Source organism: Miscanthus floridulus, chromosome 19 (genome assembly GCF_019320115.1).
Source record: "Miscanthus floridulus cultivar M001 chromosome 19, ASM1932011v1, whole genome shotgun sequence".
NCBI classification, from domain to species: Eukaryota; Viridiplantae; Streptophyta; class Magnoliopsida; order Poales; family Poaceae; genus Miscanthus; species Miscanthus floridulus.
This window is the reverse complement of record NC_089598.1, coordinates 45188491-45213734: the sequence shown is the minus strand read 5'-3', so window position 1 is coordinate 45213734 and position 25244 is coordinate 45188491. Positions and strand designations below refer to the sequence as shown.

The window sequence follows — 25244 nt, the reverse complement described above, 5'->3', positions numbered from 1 at the left end:
ACCCTCCAAGATGACAAAGACCAATCACCTCTCTTGAGATAGAATTGGCTGTTGGTTCAAGACCTTACCCTTCAAACTGACAGAATCTACAGCCGATCGACAAGGGTGTAAGACTAGTGAGATATCAGTTGCTGGTACAGCAGTGGAATTTCAAGAATAATCAAATAGAGCCAATGAGGATCAACATAGCCGATGACCGTCGCTAGTTCGATTGTTGAGGTCACATTGAGTTTTCCTCCATGGGTTATTATCATCGGCTGTTCGACCAAGTTTGTTTTTTGATAAGAAGGAAAACTCATCATGGGAGGTTGTATTAGAGATACGGAAAAGGTTACCAACCTAACAGCCAATAGGAGGCTATTGACTGAAAATTATTATCGACATGCGGAAGATGGTGGAGATTAGCTATCGATAAGGATATTAGGACAAGGTCATCTGGCTTGATTACTTCATCGTCGTTGCTGAGGACACCATTGTCATTCAGGAGGTCGGATCACCAGAGTAAGGACTAGTGATGGCTGCCAATGCACTATGTCCGGGACGCCATCTTCCAATGAAGTAGAATCGGCAGCCCCCAAGCCTATGAACCATTTGTTCTCCAAGAGTGGATAAACAAGCATGAGGACCTAGTGTATCACATCATGCTAGGCGCCGACAAGTTCTCACTAGAATTCTTGCTTGACACGCTCAACATCTCGTCAGAGCACGACTTGCTGCCAATGGCTGACCGGGTAGAGACTGCTATGTATGTGTGGCGATGCAAGGTTAGTGGCAGCAACAACAAGTTACCGTGGAACAAGATCAAGGAACTCACGGCTGATGATGATGACCAGGAAGTGATGCTGGCAAACAAGGTTGTGGACCTCCTACTCTACATTGACTATATTCTCTCCTGGAGGCATAACCGATGGATGAGCAAAGGACGTAGAAGAGTCTAGGCCATAGCACAACAAATGCTTCTCATTGTTGTCCACACAGAGTCTCATTGATATGGTGAGTGACCTCAGTTGTGCCATGTCCAACGCATCCACATCCTCCATGAAGTAGTGCAGCAGCATCAACATTAGCAGACTATTCGAGCCGACCGCCATAGTGGCCAAGCTCCTTAGCCGATCCTTAGCATTTACCGCCACGCCCTTCAGATGGCTCAGCATGAAGCCCCATGCCAACATGACCGACTGCCGCTCCATTGGTGACAAGATATGAGCTAGCGAAAGATAGGGTCTCTAAGCTCATGCTTGGTGAGGACATGTTCAACGACAACAAAGGCGTATGTACTACTATGATGTACCTATAGTGCACTCAGCGGCCAACGCAGGAAGCCTCTTGACCAGCCCTAACCTTTGTTGCAATTTGTGGCTTCGGCAAGCGATTTTTTCGCAGTGCTCTTTCTGTGTTCTCAACTTGATTTGATTGCAGGACTTCTAAAACTAACAATCGCCTTATTAAAAGTCAGAAGCAGTAAATGAAAGATTGCTCGCAATCGGCTCAGAATTGGTAGATCAAGACTTCAAGCCGATAGAGCCCTTTATGTAGTGCATGCAAGTCAGATTTCCATGCATATATATACACGATGTACGTGGGCACAAAAAGGATGAGTCAGATCTTGGAAGTATGTGCAGTCATGCCATATCATATGTTTGATTGAGAATGCAGAGATCATAAGGCTGACGAAGTCTAGCTGATATATACATACTAGGAGAAAGTTCAAGCAAAGGCATTGATCAGTTCAAAGCGAAGGTACGCATATTCTTTATTTCATGCTTTTCCTGTCACTTGTGAACAATCTATCATAGGGAAAGCATGCTATCTAAGTAGTTGATGAATGAGATATGGTATGATGAAACAAACCTTGCTTCTTTTTGCAAAGTACTTGGGAAAATTTCTTACAAAAATTCAAAATCAATAGCTTGTCTCCTCAATGATGTTGAATTTCCTACCAGAGCCATATATTAGTCTCATTAAAAACCTTCCACATAAGCTGCTTGCTCTGTGTTGAGTTTTGTCAAGTCTTGTTGACACTTGTTGAGAGATTTATCATGTTCCCAAGATCAAGATCACGTACACGCCACATATATGTGCTGTTTCTATACTAGAAGTACGCAAAAATATGTTTTCATCAACCTTAAAATGTTCTGCTCCTACACTAGGAGAAGACAAAAATATGTTAGGTTTTATTAGAATAAATGCTCTAAGTTCTTGATAATATTTCTCTCAAAAATTTGTGATAAAGAGAGACATGGGTTATGTAAAAATATATAAAAGATGGATACAAAACAAGTCCAAAATAAATAAATAAAAAAGGAAAAAAGAAAAAGATGAGAAAAGATAGCCCATGTTCTCGCAAAAATATTCCATAAGAGAAAAATATATTTCAAAGAGCATAGTAGAATTAGGTTAGCCACCAAATATTCCACGCACATGCACATCTTGATCTAAGAGCATGACATTTGTCTCCTTGGATGCGGGATTTGACCTTACAATATATGCAAGGTAAGTACGCTACATATTTTATCCCTACCTAAAACTCCACATAAGCTATTTAGAAGTAGGATAAGAAGAGACAAAACAATGCTTTGATGAGGAACTATATAGATTGAGCGATCTGAGAGAATCATTTGAGGAGCAAAGCTATGTTTAATTTGAAAATCTTTCAAAACCCCAAGTTTTCTGAGCAGGGGAAGCGAGGATGACTGGATTCTAATCCGTTCTATTCCTCAACCACCCAAGATGGTATGGTAGACACTTCAAAGTTCACATGTGTAGGTGAGGCTTGGAATAAGGTAATATCGCTGCCAGTAAATTCCTCGGCTCCTTAGAAGAAGACTATCGGCTAGAATACCTGAACTTTTATGCAGCATATTTCTGTAATGATGGTTAACTTATATTGCTATGATCGAACTTGGGGGGGCCAGCTCTTAATCAGCTAAAGTAGATGAACAGTCAACCCAAGTAAGTCATCAAAGCCAAGTATTGCAATCAGATGTCGTTGACTCGGGAAAGGAGATTATTGGATCAAAATAGTTGGATGCATGAAAACTCATACTTCGAACTAGGGGGCCTGTGTTTACACCAAAATTTGGTAAGCTTATTCTAGAAAGGAAGAGATCGGCTGATGATGTCAAAAGCATGAAAGTTTCCTAATTAAGGGATATTTATGAACCGGCCAGGAGACGTCTAGGTGCATATCAGGATGAAAGGAACAAGGATACGTATCAAACAAGGAAGCTTCATCAGCAAGGATTCTACAAAAGGGAAATTAGAGTCCATGTATCTTGATATTTCTTTTTGTTATCTAGTCATGTTCGTTTAGGACTCTTATCAGCCTAGGGTAAAAATATAAACCCCTGGCTATTGTAACAGGGACATCCAATCAATCAATACAAATTACTTTTTTCGGCTCTGTGCCAACCCTTAGGAGTAGGAGTAGTGTAGATCTCAGTGAGTTCTTCAACCAACAGGGCTGCATTGGTCCGGCCGACCTCCGACTTGTCTGTAAGTACCGTCATGGCTTATACTTTGGTTTGTAAGGCTGCATCGGTTAAGTTCGACCTCCACTGCGAGCTCTAGTATAAGCTAGTTATCCATCTTTATCTAGTTCAAATACGGCGGCATCGTTTAAGTTCGACCTCCACTGCTCAAATTAGATTAAGGTCAAGTTATCGACTCTACCTAAGGGTGGTGTCCTTTAGGTAGATTCATTAAGTTACTGATCTTGCTGATGTTTTTACTATTAATAGTTTTCCAGCAACATCAATCTGTCCGATCAAGATCGAACTAGATCGGCCTCATGTCCTTTTAGTCCATTGTTTGCTTTGTGACAATACGATATTTCTTACTTTGAGCGACGGGTTATGTTTTATTGGTTGTTCTACTTCGATCTTGATCTTGCATAGTATGAGAATAAGGCACGTATGATCTTGAAGAGGTTTGTTGGCTAGTTAAATCTGGTCTATAGTTTGCTATTATGGCTACAACAATCCGGTCGATCCCCACTGATGGCAATTTAGATTTTAGGATGCTAGTTGGTAGATTTGTTCCCGATCAGGCCTGGCTTTAGCTGTTTGCTATGCTTGCATTGGCTAAATAGCCGATCGCTTGCACTTTAATGCTCATAGTATGTCTTCATGATCCTATTAAATATGAGTAGATCTATTTTCTTTAAAGATTTAATCTGTTATCTTTGTTATGGCTGCCATCGATCCGGTCGAACCCCACTGTTAAAGATGATAGGTTAGGTCTAAGGAGTTGATAGGTCCGCTCATATTGAATAGTCGATTGTTCACATGTTGTGACCCTTTTTCTACCGGAATCGGTTCTTTTAGCTGATTCACCTGTGCCTTCACAGATATAGCATGTCTTCTAGAAACCTATCAAGGTATGGATGGTTTTGTGAATTCTTTGGTTTTAGTTTTTTGTTATCATAATAGCTGCATCAATCCGATCGAACCTCACTATTGATGATAGCGAATTAGATTCATAGCGTTTGTAGAACTGTTCGTATTAGACAGTCAATTTGTTTGCATATTATATCCTTTCTCATTAGACTCATCGGCTCAATGCTTCATACTGGTTATGTTTTATCTAGCTGATGATTTTACTTACATCTGTGTGCACCATGTTCGTCATCATAAAAATAATCACAACCTGTGAGTGTTACAGTCCTTAAAAACCGATTTTCTTCTCGTGTCGGCTATTCGATTGATTTTTCCCATCTGGCTGTTGGTCCACTGGATCACCGGTGTTGTCGACCACTGACTGGCACTGCCGACCATGACTAACGTTGTCCGACCACACACTTTGACTAAAGGGAGGACAATGATAGTTTGTGGTTGACATCACTAGTGCGTGCTCGGCAATATTAATGAGTGGTCGGACATCTCCGTGCTGAAGATCCAGTGGGCTAACACTGGCTGCTCCCAAAGCGGCACACTTGGAACTGTCTAGGCAAAGACTGGCATGTTCCACCTTAAATTACTGATAAACTTTCTCTCCTTGTCAATTGCAGGTCAAATTGACTGGCACGCCCTCGGAAGGAATTCACAGGGTCGACCGGTCCTGTGTTGAAGCCAAGCGGATCTCCGACCTTGCTCTATCAAGCAAATCCTTCCAGCTTGCTGTGTGCTCGATGCATCGACATGTTTTTTGCACCGACAGAAACAAATAAAATTGAAACTAGTTACATGTCCGGCCCGTTTAAATTTATGCTGCTCGGACTATCGGGTGAGCATACCATTTACAAGAAATAGGTAAATGTCATTTTGTCCAATATAGTATAGGGACGTGGTCAGGGGAAAGTTGTGATCATTTGTTGTAGAGTGTCTCTATATATTTGGTCAAAATTGAAAATCATTGAGGGAAGGGGGATGTTCCTCCCATATAGACCTTGTGCGGTTGCCTAGAGTGAAGTGAATGTGTAGGAAACCTAGACATAAGAAGTGCATCTTAGAAGAAGAGCTTTTGACCACCATAACACGCTTGAGACATGAAAGCCTGGTGCGGTTGTGAAGAGGACTCACAACAGTCGAGGGGCAGTCAGGCAGTCAGCTTGCTAGAGATGGCTATACAATGGGAGTGAGGCTAGGCTTTGTACATGTAACACCTCTGGTGTTTTGACCTAGCACTAAAATTTGACATGTCATCATATGCATTGCAAAGCATTCATAAAGTAGAAAATTTTGAATGCATTCACTAATAAGGTTTATTTCATAATGTTGTTATTTCATGTGATGTGTCTCCAAAAACCCTAAATAAAGATCATGACCACAAGGGTCAAATTTCATGTGATCATGTGAGGCCATGTGTCATTTGACTCAAATAACCCTAATGGGCCATGTTACTGGTCAAAAATCAAAATTTAAGTAAAAGGAAGACAAATCAAATTTGAATTCATATTCAAATTATAAAAGTCCTTTTTGCCCCTTTTGACTAATTCAAAATCCATGTGGAATTTGGGGTTGAGGCAAAAAGCAAAGTTGGAGATTATTTTATGTAGATCAACTTTGGTATTCAAAGTTTTTCAAGTTTACATATAAAATTTGGAGTAATTTTGAAATGATTCAAATGCTCTAATGCACCCCAAATTCAAATTTCAAAATGGAGGCAGAATTTGAAAATATTTCTAGAAGCAAAGTTGTAGAGTTTGAAAAACTGAACAACTTTCATTTTTGAAGATTTTCAACTTCTTTAGAAAATTTGTGAGTAATTTGAAAAATGGACGCAGTGGCAGTTTTGTAATTATTTCAAAAATCAACATCCACCTCTCTGCTTGCCGCCGGCGCCACGTGGATGTCGCCGCCGATCTGATTTCGCCGCTTTCACGCGCAGTGACACGCTGATACCTCCATGGCGAGTTCGCCCATGTGCTGTCAACACCGCACGCCCTCCTTCTTGCTATAAATAGGAGTACGCCGTCGTCATTCCCGTTTTCCCCTTCTGCTCTGCTCCGCCGCTAGCTTGCTCCGCCGCTCGCCGTAGCCTCTGTCGAGCAGCATCCGTCATGCCTAGCTATGCCTACGCGATCGCCTCGGCCCTGCGCTTCTCTACAGCTTGCCTATGCCGCTTGGGTTGGCCGGAGTCGCCTGGCGCAACGCTTTCTTCCCCAAGACCGGCCAGAGCTCCGCCATCATCGCCTCGACGTGGCCAGACCGTTCGAGACCATCTCCGGCTTCACCGAACGTACCAGCGTGACCGTGGTGAGCTACTGAGCGCAATACTTACCTTATTTTAGACTCTACTACACCATTGCCGGGGTTACTGAAAGCTCTAGTTTGGTTTTGGTGAATTGATGAAACCCTAAGTGCTAACCTAGTTCATCAAGTGATCATGAGATAGGTAGCACACTTCAAGTAGAGAAGCAAATGAAGATCATAACATGACAATGGTGATAGCATGGAGATGATCAAGGGCTTACACTTGAAGAGAAGAAAGAGAAAAACAAAAAGCTCAAGGCAAAGGTATAACTTGTAGGAGCTATTTTGTTTTGGTGATCAAGACACTTAGAGAGTGTGATCACATTTAGGTTTGATAGCCGTACTATTAAGAGGGGTGAAACTCGTATCGGAATGCGGTTATCAAAGTGCCACTAGATGCTCTAACTCATTGCATATGCATTTAGGATCTAGTGGAGTGCTAACACCCTAGATAATATTTGTGAAAATATGCTACCACATGCTAACACCCTTCGGCGCTTTTGGGAAAATGAAATGTCTATTTTCTATTGCGCCGGATGCAAAATTCTTGGTGATTGGCACACTTGAGCAAGGGTGAAGAAGTAAGAGTTGAAATGGAGTTGATCGAAATGATGCTGGCATCGGTCTACTGACCGGACGCTGGGTCACTCAGCGACCGGACGCTGAAAGGCTGCGTTCGGTCGAGCTATCAGACGGCACAGTAGGCTAGGGTTGAGCACCGGACGCTGGCTGCGTCCGGTCAAGGTGGACCGGACGCGTCCGGTCGAAAAAACTTGCCTCGGGGAGCTTACTGGAAACGACCGGACGCTGGGGCTTCAGCGTCCGGTCAGTTTTATCGGACGTGTCCGGTCATGCTCGGGAGCTTACTGTAAACGACCGGACGCAGGGGCTTCAGCGTCCAGTCAGTTCGAAGGAGCAGCGTCCGGTCGAGGCTGATGACCGTTGAGTCTGGACACGTGGCTGACATCGAGCGACCGGACGCTGAGAGCCAGCGTCCGGTCAGTCTGACCGGAGCGTCCGGTCAGAACGCGTTTTGCCTAGTGAAGGGGTATAACGACTCTATTTGATTGGGGCTCTATATATAGCCCCATGGCCGGCTCAAGCTTAGTCTCTTGGCCATTTCTATTGACATAGCATACTTGTGAGCTTAGCCAAAGCCCTCCCACTCATCTACATCATTGATTCATCATCATAGTGAGATTGGGAGTGAATCCAAGTGCATTGCTTGAGTGATTGCATCTAGAGGCACTTGGTGATTGTGTTTCGCTGCGGATTTCTCTTGTTACTCTTGGTGGTTGCCGCCACCTAGACGGCTTGGAGCAGCGAGGATCGTTGAGCGGAGGTGGTGATTGGCTCCGGCTCCGATCGTGGTGATTGTGAGGGGTTCTTGACCTTTCCCCGGCGGAGCGCCAAAATGTACTCTAGTAAATTGCTTGTGGCTTGTGTGATCCTCATCTTGTGTTGGTTGTGCGGCACCCTATTGAGGGTTTGGCGAGTGATGCCAATCAGCGCGTGAACCTCCAAGTGAGTGAATCGCCACAACGAGGACTAGCTTGCCGGCAAGCAAGTGAACCTCGGTAAAAATCATTGTGTTCATCATTTGATTCCGAGGTTATTGGTCATCATTGTTATTCATCTTCGTGATTGATTGGTTCATTCATCTACATGGCGGTATAACCCTCTTGATCACTCTCTTTACTTTACCGCAAACTAGTTGACAAGCTCTTTAGTGTAGCTAGTTGTGAGAGCTTGCATGCTTGGTTGGTGTGGCTCTTTAGTTAGCCTTTGAGAGCACACCAACATAGGGTAGTGTCATTGCTCTTGTGTGAATTGACACTATCTAAACTAGAATTGTGGTAGGTGGCTCGCATTTTTGAGTAGGCTAGCGCAACACTCGCTTCGCCTCATAATTGTCTAACCATTTGGTTAAGTGTTGTTGTAGAAATTTTTATTAGGCTATTCACCCCCCCTCTAGCCATTAGGACCTTTCAGTTACGCCATGAGCCGTCATGCTCGAGCCGCCATGGTTGGCGTAGAGCCTTCTCCAGCGCGCCTTCTTCCGATCTGAGGGCTGGGATGGGTTCATAGTAGTGTGTAGATCATTTGGGTGAGGTCGGCCTCGCCGGAGCGTCACCGTCGGCGCATTTTGAGGCCGGCCAGTGAGGGCAGCGCCGCCGTGACTTCTTTGAGTCACTGACAGTGGGACCTGGCTGTCAGTGCGAGTGAGGAAGAAGAACAGTGAAAATTTTTATTTTCTAAATTTGTGAATAGTGCTAAAACTTTGAGAATTTGTAGGAAATTCATAATAGCTCCAAAAATTCTGAAATTTTGTGTGTAGATTCTATACATGTTCTAGTATGGTTTAAAATTTTGAAACTTGAAATTTGAATAAAGTTTTAATGTTCAAATATTCAGTCCATTAATTGATAAATGCAATTTCCATGATTTTTGTAGGTCACTGTATAATTCCAAAAATTATGAAATTTGTTTTGGTCCACTAATTTGTCATAAGGAAGCTTACATAAAATTTTCAGGTCATTTGGAACAAGTTCATTTTTGGGCTTAATTCCAAATTAATTCACAAATAAATAAAGGCAAACCCTAAGTGTTTGATTAGTGTTGGATCTTGTTTTGGTCATGTTTTGTGACTAGTAGGGTTTCAAGATCCATTTGGTCAAGTCACATGTGTGGTTCTTAATGGTAGGATTGCAAGTTGGTTTTGTTGGCTTGCAACTGTACCGTGAAATAAAATCATTTGCGGGGTGTTTTTACATTTCATGTACCATGAAAGCATCATGTTTACATTATCATCATGTTAAAGCATATGTTATCGTTTTGTGTAGAACCCGAGAGTGAAACGATTCTAGTTGAACAAGTTCTGGAAGAATCTCCGGTTGTCATGGGATTCGATAATCGTGGTACTGATCCGGAACCTGAGATCATCAACGAAGGCAAGCCCCGGTTTATGCATTAAACCCTTACCTTGTTTACTTTGAAAAGTTTATCACCTATGTTACTTATTGCATTAAGTTGATTAATTCAAATGTACCTACTTGATGCATTGCCTACCTTGTTAATTGTTTACCATCCTTGAAGATGTTTTCTTTTACAAAGGCGTAGAATGCTTAGTAAGCTTTATGGTAGGCTTTCAAAGTAAAAGTTTCGATACAATCAAAGATGGCATACTGGCCAAAGAAAGAAAGAAGGTAGAATGAACTAGAGACTAGTCGGGCGACTTACCTTGAATGTTGGGTAATGTTGTCGACTATGTTGCTTAAAGGCCACTCATTGTGGATCTTCTGAACGAGACACTTTGTAGTACTGGTCACATACTCCGGTAAGCCTACTTCGGCTAATCCGATACTAAGACGAATGCCCACGCACTAGGAGTGGAGAGATGGCGGGAGTAGCATGTACCCTCGTGGCTGGAATGTGGCCGGATTTGAGGTGTGCTGTGCTCTCGGGTGGTGTGGAGACGGCTTAGTATGGGAGGATCCGGTAGTGAGGTTGATATATGCAAGATTAAGTTCTACATATGTCGTGTGATAAGGAATCCCCAGCTAGGACTTGAATCAATTTGAATTGCCGGTGCTCCGCGGATATGGAGACTCAATTCATTACAGAAGCAATGCAGGACTGGTGAATTACTAAAATATGAGAAAAAGAATGGAATGAGAAGGAATGGAATATGGGAAATATATATTTAGTTGAGATAATGAACAAAAAGGACTTAGTGGTAAAACTTGAAAATAGAATGAAGAATAGTAAGCTTTTGGCAAAGAACTTTTGAATCTTGCTACATCCTTACCTTGCCCCAAACCCCTGCTCTCTAAAGTCTTACATCCCATTGTGTCGGGTTAGTCTTGTTGAGTACCTTTGTACTCAGGGTTTGTTAACCCTTGTTGCAGGTGAGTCGCATGCGCAGGCTTGTTTTGGTCCCTGCTGCATGTCTGTGTTTGAAGTCAATGACGATGAGGAGTGATGAATGGCCTTTGGACAAGGCACTAGTTTGTATGATAAATTAAGTTAATGTAATATTATCCGGCTACTATGGTTGTATGACACTTATGGTATTGTAAGTTTGAAAACAACTGGTTTGTAAACTATGTTATCTTAAGACTTCCGCTATCTTTACTCTGATGTATATATTTGAATAAACTGTTGTAATCTGCAATGTCTGTGATGGGGTTCCTGTTTGAAAAGAGAATCGTGGATGATTCGGGTTTCCCGAGGACATCCGACAGACCTATTGAGTTGTTGGGAACTCGTGAACGCTATCCGAGGTCTGTTAAGACAATGATAGGTGCACGTGGGCCCAATTTCTTAGGAGGTTCTGCCACAGCTGGTATTAGAGCAGTTCCCATCTAAGATCATTGTAGGTTACTTTGGAAAACCTTCAAAATGATTTGGATCAAAGAAAGTAAACTTGATATTTTAAAGTTTAAATTTCTTTCTTCTTACCTTTGATCTAGACTCAATCCTGACTTATTTGAAAAGTTTGTGGCGGATAATATGATTAGGTTTGTCCTATGTATTAAAAATCTAGTACTTATGATTATATTAATCTTTTGTACTTAGATTCGTAAGATCAATTCATGCATCATGATTGAGCACCTTGCATTATAATTCCCCTTAATAGTGGTTGGGTATGTAATGTCAATCCTATTCTTGCTAACCTCCGTTATCCTCAAGCTATTCTTATAGTCCTACCCTAAATTCTACAGGCTATGGCAAAGACCAAGAAAACCGCATGCAAGTCCACCGGACCTCATGGAGTCCCTCGTCACCAATTGGCACCAAGAAACCACGAGCTTGGTGAAGGAAGTTCCAAGAACCTAGGAGAGGAAGGATCTTCAAGCAACCCCACCAACATCGAGAACCTTAACAAGGAGCTCAACACTCTTTGTCGAGCTCATGCCAAAGACCAAGATGAGCTGGAGGAAATGCAAAGGGGCATCACCATGACCATGGAGCTATGGAATGAAGCCTGGACACGAGAGGATGCGGCCAATGAACACGTCAATGAGTTGGAGTTCTACGTAGAGGACCTGGAGATGGACAATGCCATTCTTCATGAGAATGTCCACATGCTGTATGCTCAACTTCATCCTCCTCATGGGGATGGTGAAGTTACAGATGAAGAAATGATTGTAGATCCAGGAGAAGTCGAGAATGAAGAAGAGGAGGAGGATCCTGAGGAGTTAGTGTACTTCTCAGATGAAGATGAGGTTTCATTCGATATGGGCACGGATGCAGAAGACTGAGAGCTTGGAGTAGTAGTAGTTCCTTTACTGCTTTCCTAGAAAACCAGGGTTGTCTTGTGGGATACAAGACATGTAATATAAATAAGAACCCTTTGTAGCATGAAACCTTTTAAATGCTTTCAATAAAGAATAATGTAAGTAAATGTGTTTCTCTAACAGATGCCTCGTCCTATCACCCGGACTGGTGCTAGTGGTTCGCATGATGATGATGAGTGCCCAAATCCTCCACCAATGCCTTCGACTATGGCAGATGCCATAGCCGCACTTGTCAATGCAACGGCAGAGAATGCTAGGCTGTTAAGGGAATTGGCGCAGAACCAGCAGGCACCATACCCTAATCGTGGCCATCGTAATGGAAATGACCAGTCAACCTATGTGGATTTTACTGACACACGTCTGCCTGTGTTCTCTAAGGCAGACGAACCTTTAGAAGCTGACGATTGGCTTAGGACAATAGAGCAAAAGTTCAAGCTGATCCACTGTACCGAGGTTCAAAAACCAAGGTTTGTGGCACAGCAACTCCGTGGAGCTGCTGGTGCCTGGTGGGCAAATTTGGTAGCAGTACAGCCCACTGGTCACCAAATCAACTGGAGGGAGTTCAAGGATGCCTTCAGGGCACACTATATTCCGGATGGTGTGATGACCATGAAGTTAGAAGAGTTCTTGGCTCTTAAGCAAGGGGAGCACCCGGTGATGCATTATGTTGGGCGTTTCAACCACCTGTCGCAGTATGCTATTGAGTATGTGAATACTGACAGGAAGAAAAAGAATCATTTTCTTAGAGGCCTGAACACTAAACTTCAGACCATGATGGCAACTTGTGGTAACACAACTTACCATGAGACAATCAACATTGCTATCACTTCGGAGGAGAATTACCGCCGACACAAGGAGGCGAAGAAAAAGAAAATATTTGCTTCCGGATCATCAAGTGGCAAGCGTCAGAAGATAGTATACCATCCTCAGAATCATGGCCGTACGTCATTCCACCCACAACAAGGCCAAAGCAGGCAACAAATCTTTATTCGCCCTGCAACTAATACGCCTTATACTCATCAAGCACCGCAGCAGCAAAACAATACAAATAACACAAACCGCAATGCTACTCCCCAGAATCACAATTTTCCATGCTATAATTGTGGTAAACCCGGACATTTTTCCCGAGAATGTCCGTATCCTAGGAAGAACAATCCTGATGCACCCAAAGCCCCTGTTAATCAAGCTCAGAATCAGTACAAGGGCAATGCTCAGAACCATCAAAAGGGTCAGGCTGAGAAGAAAACTAGAAGGGTATTCTATACTCAAGTGGAATCTATTCCAGAAGGAGAACCAGTTATGATGGGTATGTTTCCCATTACTAAGCATCCTGCAATTACCTTATTTGATTCTGGTGCATCCCATACATTCATCAATCGTACATTTGTTGTGAAGCATGGGATAGCTATTGGGGAAACAAAAGAGCTCTACCATATACAGTCGCCCGGGGGACGAATCTGTACAAGGGAGGTAGTTCAGCATGTACCTATTGATTTAGGAGGATATGAGTTCCCTACTAATATGCTGATATTAAAGGATCAAGATATAGATGTGATCCTTGGTATGAACTGGTTAACTCAACACGAGGCTATCATAGATGTCCTATGTAGAACCATAAGGGTAAATGCACCTGGCAGCAAAACCCAACTTCTCATCCAACTTCCCTTTCCTAAGAGTACAGTGGAAACAGTCTGTGCAACTATTGTTGAAGGAGCTGAGAAAATTTCAGTGGTATGTGAGTTTACGGATGTCTTTCCCGATGATCTGCCTGGTTTGCCACCAGACCGAGACGTAGAGTTCAGAATTGATCTGAAACCAGGGACAGCACCAGTGTCCAGAAGAGCATATAGGATGCCACCGAAAGAACTAGCAGAATTAAAAATGCAACTACAAGAGTTGTTAGACAAGGGTTTCATTCAACCCAGTTCATCACCTTGGGGATGCCCTACTATTTTCGTGAAGAAGAAGGACCAAACCTTAAGGTTATGTGTTGACTATAGGCCATTAAATGAAGTCACCATCAAGAACAAATGCCCCTTACCCCGAATTGATTTGCTTTTTGATCAACTTGTGGGGGCTAAGGTATTCTCGAAGATAGACTTAAGATCAGGCTACCATCAGATTAAGATCAGACGTGAAGATGTGCCGAAGACATCGTTTACAACCCGATATGGACTATATGAGTATCTAGTCATGTCTTTTGGGCTAACCAATGCCCCGGCTCATTTCATGTACCTGATGAACTCAGTTTTCATGCTTGAGTTGGATAAGTTTGTAGTGGTGTTCATAGACAACATTCTTATCTATTCTAAGAGCAAAGAGGAACATGCGGAACATCTCCGTATTGTTCTACAAAGATTGAGAGATCACCAACTATATGCCAAATTCAGCAAATGTGCATTTTGGTTGGAGGAAGTACAATTTCTAGGTCATGTGCTATCTGCTGAAGGTATAGCTATTGATCCGAGCAAGGTAGAAGAAGTCCTTAACTAGAAAGCACCTACAACTGTTCAAGTTCGTAGTTTTCTGGGGTTGGCAGGGTATTATCGTCGGTTCATCCCTGACTTCTCCAGAATTGCGAAGCCAATTACTGGATTGTTGAAAAATCAAACAAAGTTTGTATGGTCAATAGAATGTGAAGAGGCCTTTCAAACATTGAAGAAGTTGCTGACAACTGCACCAGTATTAGCACAACCTGATATCGAGAGGCCATTTGATATCTATTGTGATGCATCTAGAATTGGTATTGGCTGTGTTCTTATGCAAGAAGGCAGAGTCATAGCATATGCTTCCAGACAACTCAAGAAGCATGAAGAACATTATCCCACCCATGATCTTGAATTAGCTGCTGTTGTCCATTCACTCAAGATTTGGCGACATTATTTATTGGGCAATATATGTCATATCTATACGGATCACAAAAGTTTGAAATACATCTTCACCCAGTCAGAGTTGAATATGAGGCAAAGAAGATGGTTGGAACTTATTAAAGATTATGATTTAGAAGTGCACTATCATCCGGGCAAGGCTAATGTGGTTGCCGATGCCCTGAGTCACAAGCGTCATTGTCATTGCCTAATTGTAGAACCTATGCAGCGAACATTGTGTCAAGAGATGGAGCATCTGAATTTATAAATCATAGAACAAGGTTCCCTGTCCAATATTGTAGTTGAGTCCACCATCAAAGATCAGATCATTGCTGCTCAACAGAAAAGTAAGGGCATAGCCCATATTAAGGATAAAGTCAGATCTAGAAAACCAACATGTTTCAAGATTGATGAATCAGATGTCGTATGGTTCAAGGATAGATTGGTAGTACCCAAAAATCCGGAGCTGCGAAAGCAGATTATTGATGAAGCTCATTCTACAAGATACTCCATTCATCCGGGTAGCAACAAAATGTATCATGATCTGAGAAAGAAATATTGGTGGACCAAAATGAAAATAGAAATAGCTCAATATGTAGCCAAGTGTGATATTTGTCAGAGAGTCAAAGTAGTTCATATGAAGACTGCAGGTCCATTACATTCTTTGCCAGTTCCATCTTGGAAGTGGGAAGATATCTGTATGGACTTCATCATGGGATTGCCCAGGACATCTGCAGGCTACAATTCAATATGGGTTATTGTTGATCGTCTAACCAAGATAGCTCATTTCTTACCAGTCAGAGATAAATATCGAGCGGAGCAGTATGCAAAGCTTTATCTTGATAGAATCTTCAGTCTGCATGGGGCACCCAAGACCATTGTCTCTGATAGAGGGTCATTGTTCATATCCAAGTTTTGGAAAAGTCTACATGAGTCTTTGGGAACTAAACTTATCCGTAGTTCTGCTTATCATCCGCAAACAGATGGATAGACTGAAAGGGTAAATCAAATTCTTGAAGATATGTTAAGAGCATGTGTTCTTTCTTTTGGTGCTAAATGGGATGAATGCCTTCCCTTAGCTTAATTCTCATATAACAATAGCCATCAAGAGAGCATTAAAATGGCACCATTCGAAGCACTGTATGGCCGTAGGTGCCAGACACCTTTAAATTGGTCAGAAGCTGGAGAATGTTGGTTCTTTGGACCGGATGTGGTCAAGGAAGCTGAAGAGAAAGTTAAACTCATACAAGCCAATATGAAGGTAGCTGAATCCCGACAGAAAAGCTATGCTGATAAGAGGAGACGACCGCTAGAATTCAAAGTGGGAGATTATGTCTACCTCAAGGTATCACCGATGAAAGGAGTTCATCGTTTTGGGATTCGGGGAAAGTTGGCGCCCCGTTATGTCGGTCCTTTTCAGATCCAACAACGGTGTGGACCAGTCGCCTATCGCGTCAAGCTACCAGATCACATGTCAGCGGTGCATGATATCTTTCATGTATCTCAGTTAAAGAAGTGTCTTCAAGTACCTGACTAGGAGATCGACTTTGGTGATGTAGAACTAGAACCTAATTTGACTTATGCCGAGTACCCCATTAGAGTCTTAGATCAGAAAGATCGAGTCACTCGCAGACGTACAATCAAGTTCTACAAAGTACAATGGAATCAACACACGGAAGATGAAGCTACTTGGGAGTCCGAGGATTACTTAGAAGAGAACTTTCCTGACTTCTTCGCTTCTATCTAGTTGCAATACCTTGTCTATATTGTAACTTGTCTTGTTGTTAACAGAATGGAAAACCCCCTCACTAGCCTTTTGAACAAAGTTATGATGTGTTAGCTTGACACATTTCCTTTTCCATTACTTAGCCTTAAGTTTTAAATCTCGGGACGAGATTTCTTTAAGGGGGAAGGGTTGTAACACCTCTGGTGTTTTGACCTAGCACTAAAATTTGACATGTCATCATATACATTGCAAAGCATTCATAAAGTAGAAAATTTTGAATGCATTCACTAATAAGGTTTATTTCATAATGTTGTTATTTCATGTGATGTGTTTCCAAAAACCCTAAATAAAGATCATGACCACAAGGGTCAAATTTCATGTGATCATGTGAGGCCATGTGTCATTTGACTCAAATAACCCTAATGGGCCATGTCACTGGTCAAAAATCAAAATTTAAGTAAAAGGAAGACAAATCAAATTTGAATTCATATTCAAATTATAAAAGTCCTTTTTGCCCCTTTTGACTAATTCAAAATCCATGTGGAATTTGGGGTTGACGCAAAAAGCAAAGTTGGAGATTATTTTATGTAGATCAACTTTGGTATTCAAAGTTTTTCAAGTTTACATATAAAATTTGGAGTAATTTTGAAATGATTCAAATGCTCTAATGCACCCCAAATTCAAATTTCAAAATGGAGGCAGAATTTGAAAATATTTCTAGAAGCAAAGTTGTAGAGCTTGAAAAATTGAACTTCCAGTTTTGAAGATTTTCAACTTCTTTAGAAAATTTGTGAGTAATTTGAAAAATGGACGCAGTGGTAGTTTTGTAATTATTTCAAAAATCAACATCCACCTCTCTGCTTGTCGCCGGCGCCACGCGGATGTCGCCGCCGATCTGATTTCGCCGCTTTCACGCGCAGTGACATGCCGATACCTCCGTGGTGAGTTCGCCCATGTGCTGTCAACACCACACGCCCTCCTTCTTGCTATAAATAGGTGTACGCCGTCGTCATTCCCGTTTTTCCCCTTCTGCTCTGCTCCGCCGCCAGCTTGCTCCGCCGCTCGCCGTAGCCTCCGTCGAGCAGCATCCGTCGTGCCCAACTACGCCTATGCGATCGCCTCGGCCCTGCGCTTCTCTGCGGCTTGCCTACGCCACTTGGGTTGGCCGGAGTCGCCCGGCGCAACGCTTTCTTCCCCAAGACCGGTCGGAGCTCCGCCATCATCGCCTCGACGTGGCCAGACCGTTCCAGACCATCTCCGACTTCACCGAACGTACCAGCATGACCGTGGTGAGCTACTAAGCGCGATACTTACCTTATTTTAGACTCTACTACGCCATTGCCGGGGTTATGTCGTGAGCCATCGTGCTCGAGCCACCATGGCCGGCGTAGAGCCTTCTCCAGCGCGCCTTCTTTCGATCTGAGGGCTGGGATGGGTTCGTAGTAGTGTGTAGATCATTTGGGTGAGGTCGGCCTCGCCGGAGCGTCACCGTCGGCGCATTTTGAGGCCAGCCAGTGAGGGCAGCGCCACCGTGACTTCTTTGAGTCACTGACAGTGGGACCTGGCTGTCAGTGCGAGTGAGGAAGAAGAACAGTGAAAAAATTTATTTTCTGAATTTGTGAATAGTGCTGAAACTTTGGGAATTTGTAGGAAATTCATAATAGCTCCAAAAATTCTGAAATTTTGTGTGTAGCTTCTATACATGTTCTAGTATGGTTTAAAATTTTGAAACTTGAAATTTGAATAAATTTTTAATGTTCAAATAATCAGTCCATTAATTGATAAATGCAATTTCCATGATTTTTGTAGGTCACTGTATAATTCCAAAAATTATGAAATTTGTTTTGGTACACTAATTTGTCATAAGGAAGCTTACATAAAATTTTCAGGTCATTTGGAACAAGTTCATTTTTGGGCTTAATTCCAAATTAATTCAAAAATAAATAAAGGCAAACCCTAAGTGTTTGATTAGTGTTGGATCTTGTTTTGGTCATGTTTTGTGACTAGTAGGGTTTCAATATCCATTTGGTCAAGTCACATGTGTGGTTCTTAATGGTAGGATTGCAAGTTGGTTTTGTTGGCTTGCAACTGTACCGTGAAATAAAATCATTTGTGGGGTGTTTTTACATTTCATGTACCATGAAAGCATCATGTTTACATTATCATCATGTTAAAGCATATGTTATCGTTTTGTGTAGAACCCGAGAGTGAAACGATTCTAGTTGAACAAGTTCTGGAAGAATCCCCGGTTGTCACGGGATTTGATAATCGTGGTACTGATCCGGAACCTGAGATCGTCAACGAAGGCAAGCCCCGGTTTATGCATTAAACCCTTACCTTGTTTACTTTGAAAAGTTTATCACCTATGTTACTTATTGCATTAAGTTGATTAATTCAAATGTACCTACTTGATGCATTGCCTACCTTGTTAATTGTTTACCATCCTTGAAGATGTTTTCTTTTACAAAGGCGTAGAATGCTTAGTAAGCTTTATGGTAGGCTTTCAAAGTAAAAGTTTTGATACAATCAAAGATGGCATACTGGCCAAAGAAAGAAAGAAGGTAGAATGAACTAGAGACTAGTCGGGCGACTTACCTTGAATGTTGGGTAATGTTGTCGACTATGTCGCTTAAAGGCTACTCATTGTGGATCTTCTGAACGAGACACTTTGTAGTACTAGTCACATACTCCTGTAAGCCTACTTCGGCTAATCCGATACTAAGACGAATGCCCACGCACAGGGAGTGGAGAGATGACGGGAGTAGCGTGTACCCTCGTGGCTGGAATGTGGCCGGATTTGAGGTGTGCTGTGCTCTTGGGTGGCATGGAGATGGCTTAGTATGGGAGGATCCGGTAGCGAGGTTGATATATGCAAGATTAAGTTCTACATATGTCGTGTGATAAGGAATCCCTAGCTGGGACTTGAATCAATTTGAATTGCCGGTGCTCCGCGGATATGGAGACTCGATTCATTACAGAAGCAATGCAGGACTGGTGAATTACTAAAATATGAGAAAAAGAATGGAATGAGAAGGAATGGAATATGGGAAATGTATATTTAGTTGAGATAATGAACAAAAAGGACTTAGTGGTAAAACTTGAAAATAGAATGAAGAATAGTAAGCTTTTGGCAAAGAACTTTTGAATCTTGCTACATCCTTACCTTGCCCCAAACCCCTGCATCTCTAAAGTCTTACATCCCATTGTGTCGAGTTAGTCTTGTTGAGTACCTTTGTACTCAGGGTTTGTTAAGCCTTGTTGCAGGTGAGTCGCATGCACATGCTTATTTTGGTCCCTGCTGCATGTCTGTGTTTGAAGTCAATGACGATGAGGAGTGATGAATGGCCTTTGGACAAGGCACTAGTTTGTATGATAAATAAAGTTAATGTAATATTATCCCGCTACTATGGTTGTATGACACTTATGGTATTGTAAGTTTGAAAACAACTGGTTTGTAAACTATGTTATCTTAAGACTTCCGCTATCTTTACTCTGATGTATATATTTGAATAAACTATTGTAATCTGCAATGTCTGTGATGGGGTTCCTGTTTGAAAAGAGAATCGTGGACGCTATCCGAGGTCTGTTAAGACAACGATAGGTGCACGTGGGCCCGATTTCTTAGGAGGTTCTGCCACAGTACACACAGGGACGTCAGGGCTAGAATAGGCTTTTGACATGACTACACGACATTTATCACTACTAGTATCCGAGTAGTGAATATTTTATATGGTTGGACCTTCTATCATTCGGTGAAGTATACAGTGCACTCCAATCCAAGCAGTCATAGGCTCGCAGCAGCTGAAGGGCAGTAGCTAGCTAGAGATGGCTACATGGTTTCATAGGTTCTGATCGACTGCATTCCCTGGGTTGTGGTTGATGCTGCCGCTTTAGGAATACAACTACTAAGTAAAGACGCACTCCTACCTTACTAGTATTACTTCATGCTTGAAGCAATAGCCGGTGCAGCTGCTATTTGTAGCACAGCCGATCAGGCAAGTTCTACTCACATAAAAAATTAACATTTTTTAATGTATGATGTGGGGCCAAAGTACTTTTGTCAGCTATGAACAAATGCACTCAATGTACAGACACACTATATATTGTCCTACAAGATGAAATATATAGCGAGCGAACTTTCTTACATGTGTAGTAAAAATTGTGAACAAAAAGAAACATGCAGATCAGAAAGAGAACCAGAAAACTCCGAATTTCCTAGTAATCTGACCGTCTCGTCCGCCCGGTTGCCCACCCACCCGGTAATCGAAACCGTGTCGTTGTTGCGAGTTCCCATGCTAGTTTGCAGAGGGTATTTAAAACTCCTAATGTAACCTCTGCTCGGCTACCTCCCCCACCTCCTCCTCAATCAACGTAAGTCGATGGCGCCACCTCACTGTGACCTCAGAGCGGCCCATGGACGACCTCCAAAGCCTACGGGCGACCTACTCGTCCATGCGCCGCATCTATGGCAACCCCACCATCAGTAGGCGCGTGGCACTGCACCAGTGCAGACATGAGCTGGGGTGGGACGATCTCGACAACTACTATGCCCTCATTGCTAGCTTTACCCAACTTGGCAACTAGGAGGCTTGCTTTCTCACTAGGATACCAATCATATTTGAGGAAAATCACATGCCCTGGCCATGTCTCAACAATCTCGCTAGTGCCGCCAATGGCGGGCATAATCTGGTGGCCTATCTGGTCACCATATTGCTCTATAGGCACAATGGCGATGCCCATGATGACGACAATGTGAGGTGGTACATGAGACGGGTCGAGGGCGAGGAAGAATCACGGGCGGTAGCAAGCGGCGACAGGTGGCGGCGATGGACCAACGAGTAGGAGGCTACGCAATAAGGGGTGTGTGTTGTGCTACCACGAGGCGACCGCCAAGGTGATCCACAAAATGGGGTGGGGCAAGTTGTTGCTGCCGCCGCTGGCACAAGTGCACGATGATCTTTCATGTGTAGGCGGCGCTTGCGGCGATGCAGATGGATGGGAAGGAAGGGCTGTGTATTGCAGTGAGGACTATAGGCTTCACCGTGAATTTGAGTTGTTCGCATGGGAACTTGGAATAAGAAACTAGTAATTCACTCTATACATGTGAAAGTGAATTACTCCCTCCGTCCTAAAATATAGTGTATTCTATCTTCAGCAGTACTTTTTTAGCGAACACACAGTGTTTTCCTCTCACAACAAATCAGCATAAGCATCATCTTAAGCCAAATTCAGTGAAACGAACAGGGCCGGCCCTGTTCCTTTGGCTAAAATTTGGCTTATGCCGATGCTTATGCTAATTTGTTGTGCGAAGAAAACACTGTGCGTTCACTGAAAAGTATTATTGAAGTAGTTCAAGCTCCTCATATATAGTGTATTCTGTAGCTTTTGATTTTCTATTGTTTTATTTCAATTTTATTTGTTTCCTTTAGGGATTCAACAAAAATACTTGTACGAAACAGGTTTCCCTGTACAACTTGAGATGTGTTCGGCCAGATCAGATTTATTATGCTCGGACTTTCTTGCGTGTGCAGTAAAATTTAAATAGCTATGTGCCTCCTCCTTTAGGCATTAGATCGACGCGAGACTTGATCAGATGAATTTCATTATGCATGTTTACCATACTACATATCAGAAAGAGAACTAGAAATAAACCTGCAGGCAAAACCAACCAACAGAGGCTAAAAATCGACAACCAAAGGACCTGATCTACACCATGCTCAGCAGAGTTTAACCCACCTAATACAAAGTTGAACAAAAGTAAAAACAGACATGTAGAGGGCCAAAAAAGACACCCCTACCCCTTTATACTACGGCAGCAGCAAAGATCCTAGGCAATTAATATGGGCATTCTGGTCTTTTTTAACTGCTTTAGTCTCTTTTAGTCACCTAAAACAAACACCCTAGGATCTTTGATGTTAAACTTGAGTCCTATGTTTCCTTATTCTCGGAGTCATTAGCAGAGCAGTAAATAAAGTTCCATTTGATGTTATGACATGTTGCATTTGATGTATCTTCCATATGTTGGGAGTTGGGACTTTCTTACATGTCAGACGCATCCAAACGAGGAAAAAACTATGGAGGATACTGTCAGACATGACCAAATGTACAGAGGTCGGACTTTCTTAGTGTGCAATAACATTTCAACACCAATGGCTACTCAGCTCTGCATTAGACTGAGGCGAGACTTGCTCCTCGCTGCAAGGTTCTTGCAAGTTCAACAAAGATTGACAAAGACACCAAGGCAACAAAAAAAAAAACAAATAGAAACCAAAGGACCCGAGCTACACCATGCTCAATAGAATTCAACCCACCTAATACAAAGTACCACCCCGTGACCAATGAGCAATGAGACATTTGCATGGTTTGACGGTGCAGCTTGGCCGCATCACATCAATGCAATGGGACATGAGGCGACGTCCCTGCTGCAACAGGCTAATGATGCCACCCACATGCGCACGCCTGTGCGGGAATGCAGGAGCACGCAAGTAGTCATGACAGTCGAGGGGTAGACTTAAGGCCAAAGACTGACAAGTTATAGACTGAAGACTGAAGCAGCCACAAAAATAAGACGAGTTGGGTTCAACATAGGTGAAAGCCACACATGACTACTACTACTATTGAACTAGGGGTCATTTGGTAGCTGGTTTCTAGCCCCTATTGGTTGGTTTTGCCTGCAGGTTTCCTTCTTGTCCTCTTTTTGATCTGTAGTGTGGTAAACATGCATAATAGAATTCATCCAATCCAATCTCATGTCGATCTAATGCCTAACGGAGGAGCCACATAGCTATCCAAATTTTACTACGCACACAAGAAAGTCTGAGCATTGTAAATCTGACCGGGACAGATACATCTCTCGTTATACAGGGAAACCTATTTCGTACTACTACTTTCGTTGAATGCCTCAAGGAAACAAATATAATTGAAAGAAAACAACAGAAAAGCAAAAGCAATAGGAAATCAAAAGCTGCAGAATACACTATATTTGAGGACAAATTTCAAATACCAGAATACACTACATTTCAGGACGGAGGGAGTAATTCATTCTTGTACGTAAAGAGTGAATTACTAGTCTCTTATTCCAAATTCCCATTCAAAAAATGGATTTCTTGACGAATCCTATAGTCCTCGCTGCAATACAGAGCCCTTCTTTCCCATTTATCTATAATATTGCTGCAGACACCACCTGCGCAAGGAAGATTGTCGCGCACCTATACCGGCAGTGGCGGCAACAACTGTCCCCATGTCGTATTGTAGATCACCTTGATGGTTGTGCGGAGGCACATCACACACCCCCTTGTTGCTTAGCCACCTACTTGTTGGTCTACCGCCACCGCCCACCATCGCTGCCCGTGATTCTTCCTCGCCCTCAACCCGTCTCATGTACCACATCTGAACCGATCCAGTGCTAGATACTGACTGACGGTGGGGTCATCGCAGATGCGGTGCATGGATGAGTAGGTTGCCCATAGGATGTGGAGGTCGTCCATGGGTTGATCTAAGGTTGCAACAAGGTGGCTGGTGATATCAATTTGCACGTCAGTAGGGAGCGTCGTCAGCGACATAATTGCCAGCGTGGATGGAGCTACAGCGGTGAGCCGGAGGGCTAGAGAGGCGGTGTGGCATGACATGCATTGATTAAGGGGGAGGTAGGGAGGCAGCCGAGTAGGGGTTATAGTAGGAGTTCTCTAAATACCCTCTGTGAACTGGCATGGGAACTCGCAATGACGACATGGTTTAGATTACCGGGTGGGCAGGCGATCGGGTGCATTGAGAATACACTGTTTCCAATCCCTGAAGTCACTCAAAAAAAGGAAGCAAAACATGAAACGGGGGATGCCAACCCACCGTGAAGCCTCCATCATCGTGTCTTGTGGGAGAGCAACCGTTCGGCTCTCCTCTTTAAAATGACCAGTGGGCTATAGAGAGCACCACCAACTGGGTATTATCTCTTACATACGTACCAGTACACATCACATCACCTCCTCTGATCCCTACTCACCAGTGGCACGTAGAGTGAGCAATGGGGCATTAGTCAACCGGCAAGTATTCCACCGACTATGAAGACAAGGACGATGAGGAGGTGAATCAACTAACACCGAGCCCCGAGCGCAAGGAGGAGCCTACTGAAGACGATGGGGAGCTCACCGATGACGAGGAGGAGGAGGCACCGCAGGTGGCAGAGGAGGAGGAGGCACCGACGAAGGAGGTGGACAACATCACCGAGACCATTCCGCTGGGGTTTGCCCCCATGCCGCGCAATAAGAAGCACATGATCAACCCTCCATCCCCCAACATGATTGTGGAGGACAAGGGTGACTCCTCGTCAAAGTAGGATGATGAGGAGGGCAGTGACAACAGTGATGATAGGGGTAGCGGCGTTGATCCGTAGGTGTAGTTAATTAGTATAGTAGCAGTAGATCTAGTACTAACTAGTAGTAGTACAATGGCAGGTGCGTTGTAGTGCATTTTTGGTCTATTTTGAATAGACTCATGTACCTACATAAATATTAGGAATTAGGAATCAATATAATGGTGGTTTTAATTATTTTTTAGTGCTTTTGTTGAGGGTGCACAGGTAATGGCTTTCTCTGAACAGTGAACACCATTGCGATCAAATGAACAAACTGATATAAACACTGAATAAACAAGCGCACTACCA

The 25244-nt window shown here is 43.0% G+C and overlaps 1 protein-coding gene across 1 annotated transcript; it reads left to right on the top strand.

Annotated features, from left to right (window-relative positions):
• Positions 1-641: 641 nt before the first annotated feature.
• LOC136525967 (rop guanine nucleotide exchange factor 13-like) lies at positions 642-24917 on the top strand. Its single transcript, XM_066518776.1, has 3 exons — positions 642-854; positions 5009-5119; positions 24618-24917. Exons 1-3 carry the CDS (start codon positions 642-644, stop codon positions 24915-24917), a joined length of 624 nt encoding a protein of 207 aa, XP_066374873.1.
• Positions 24918-25244: the final 327 nt, after the last annotated feature.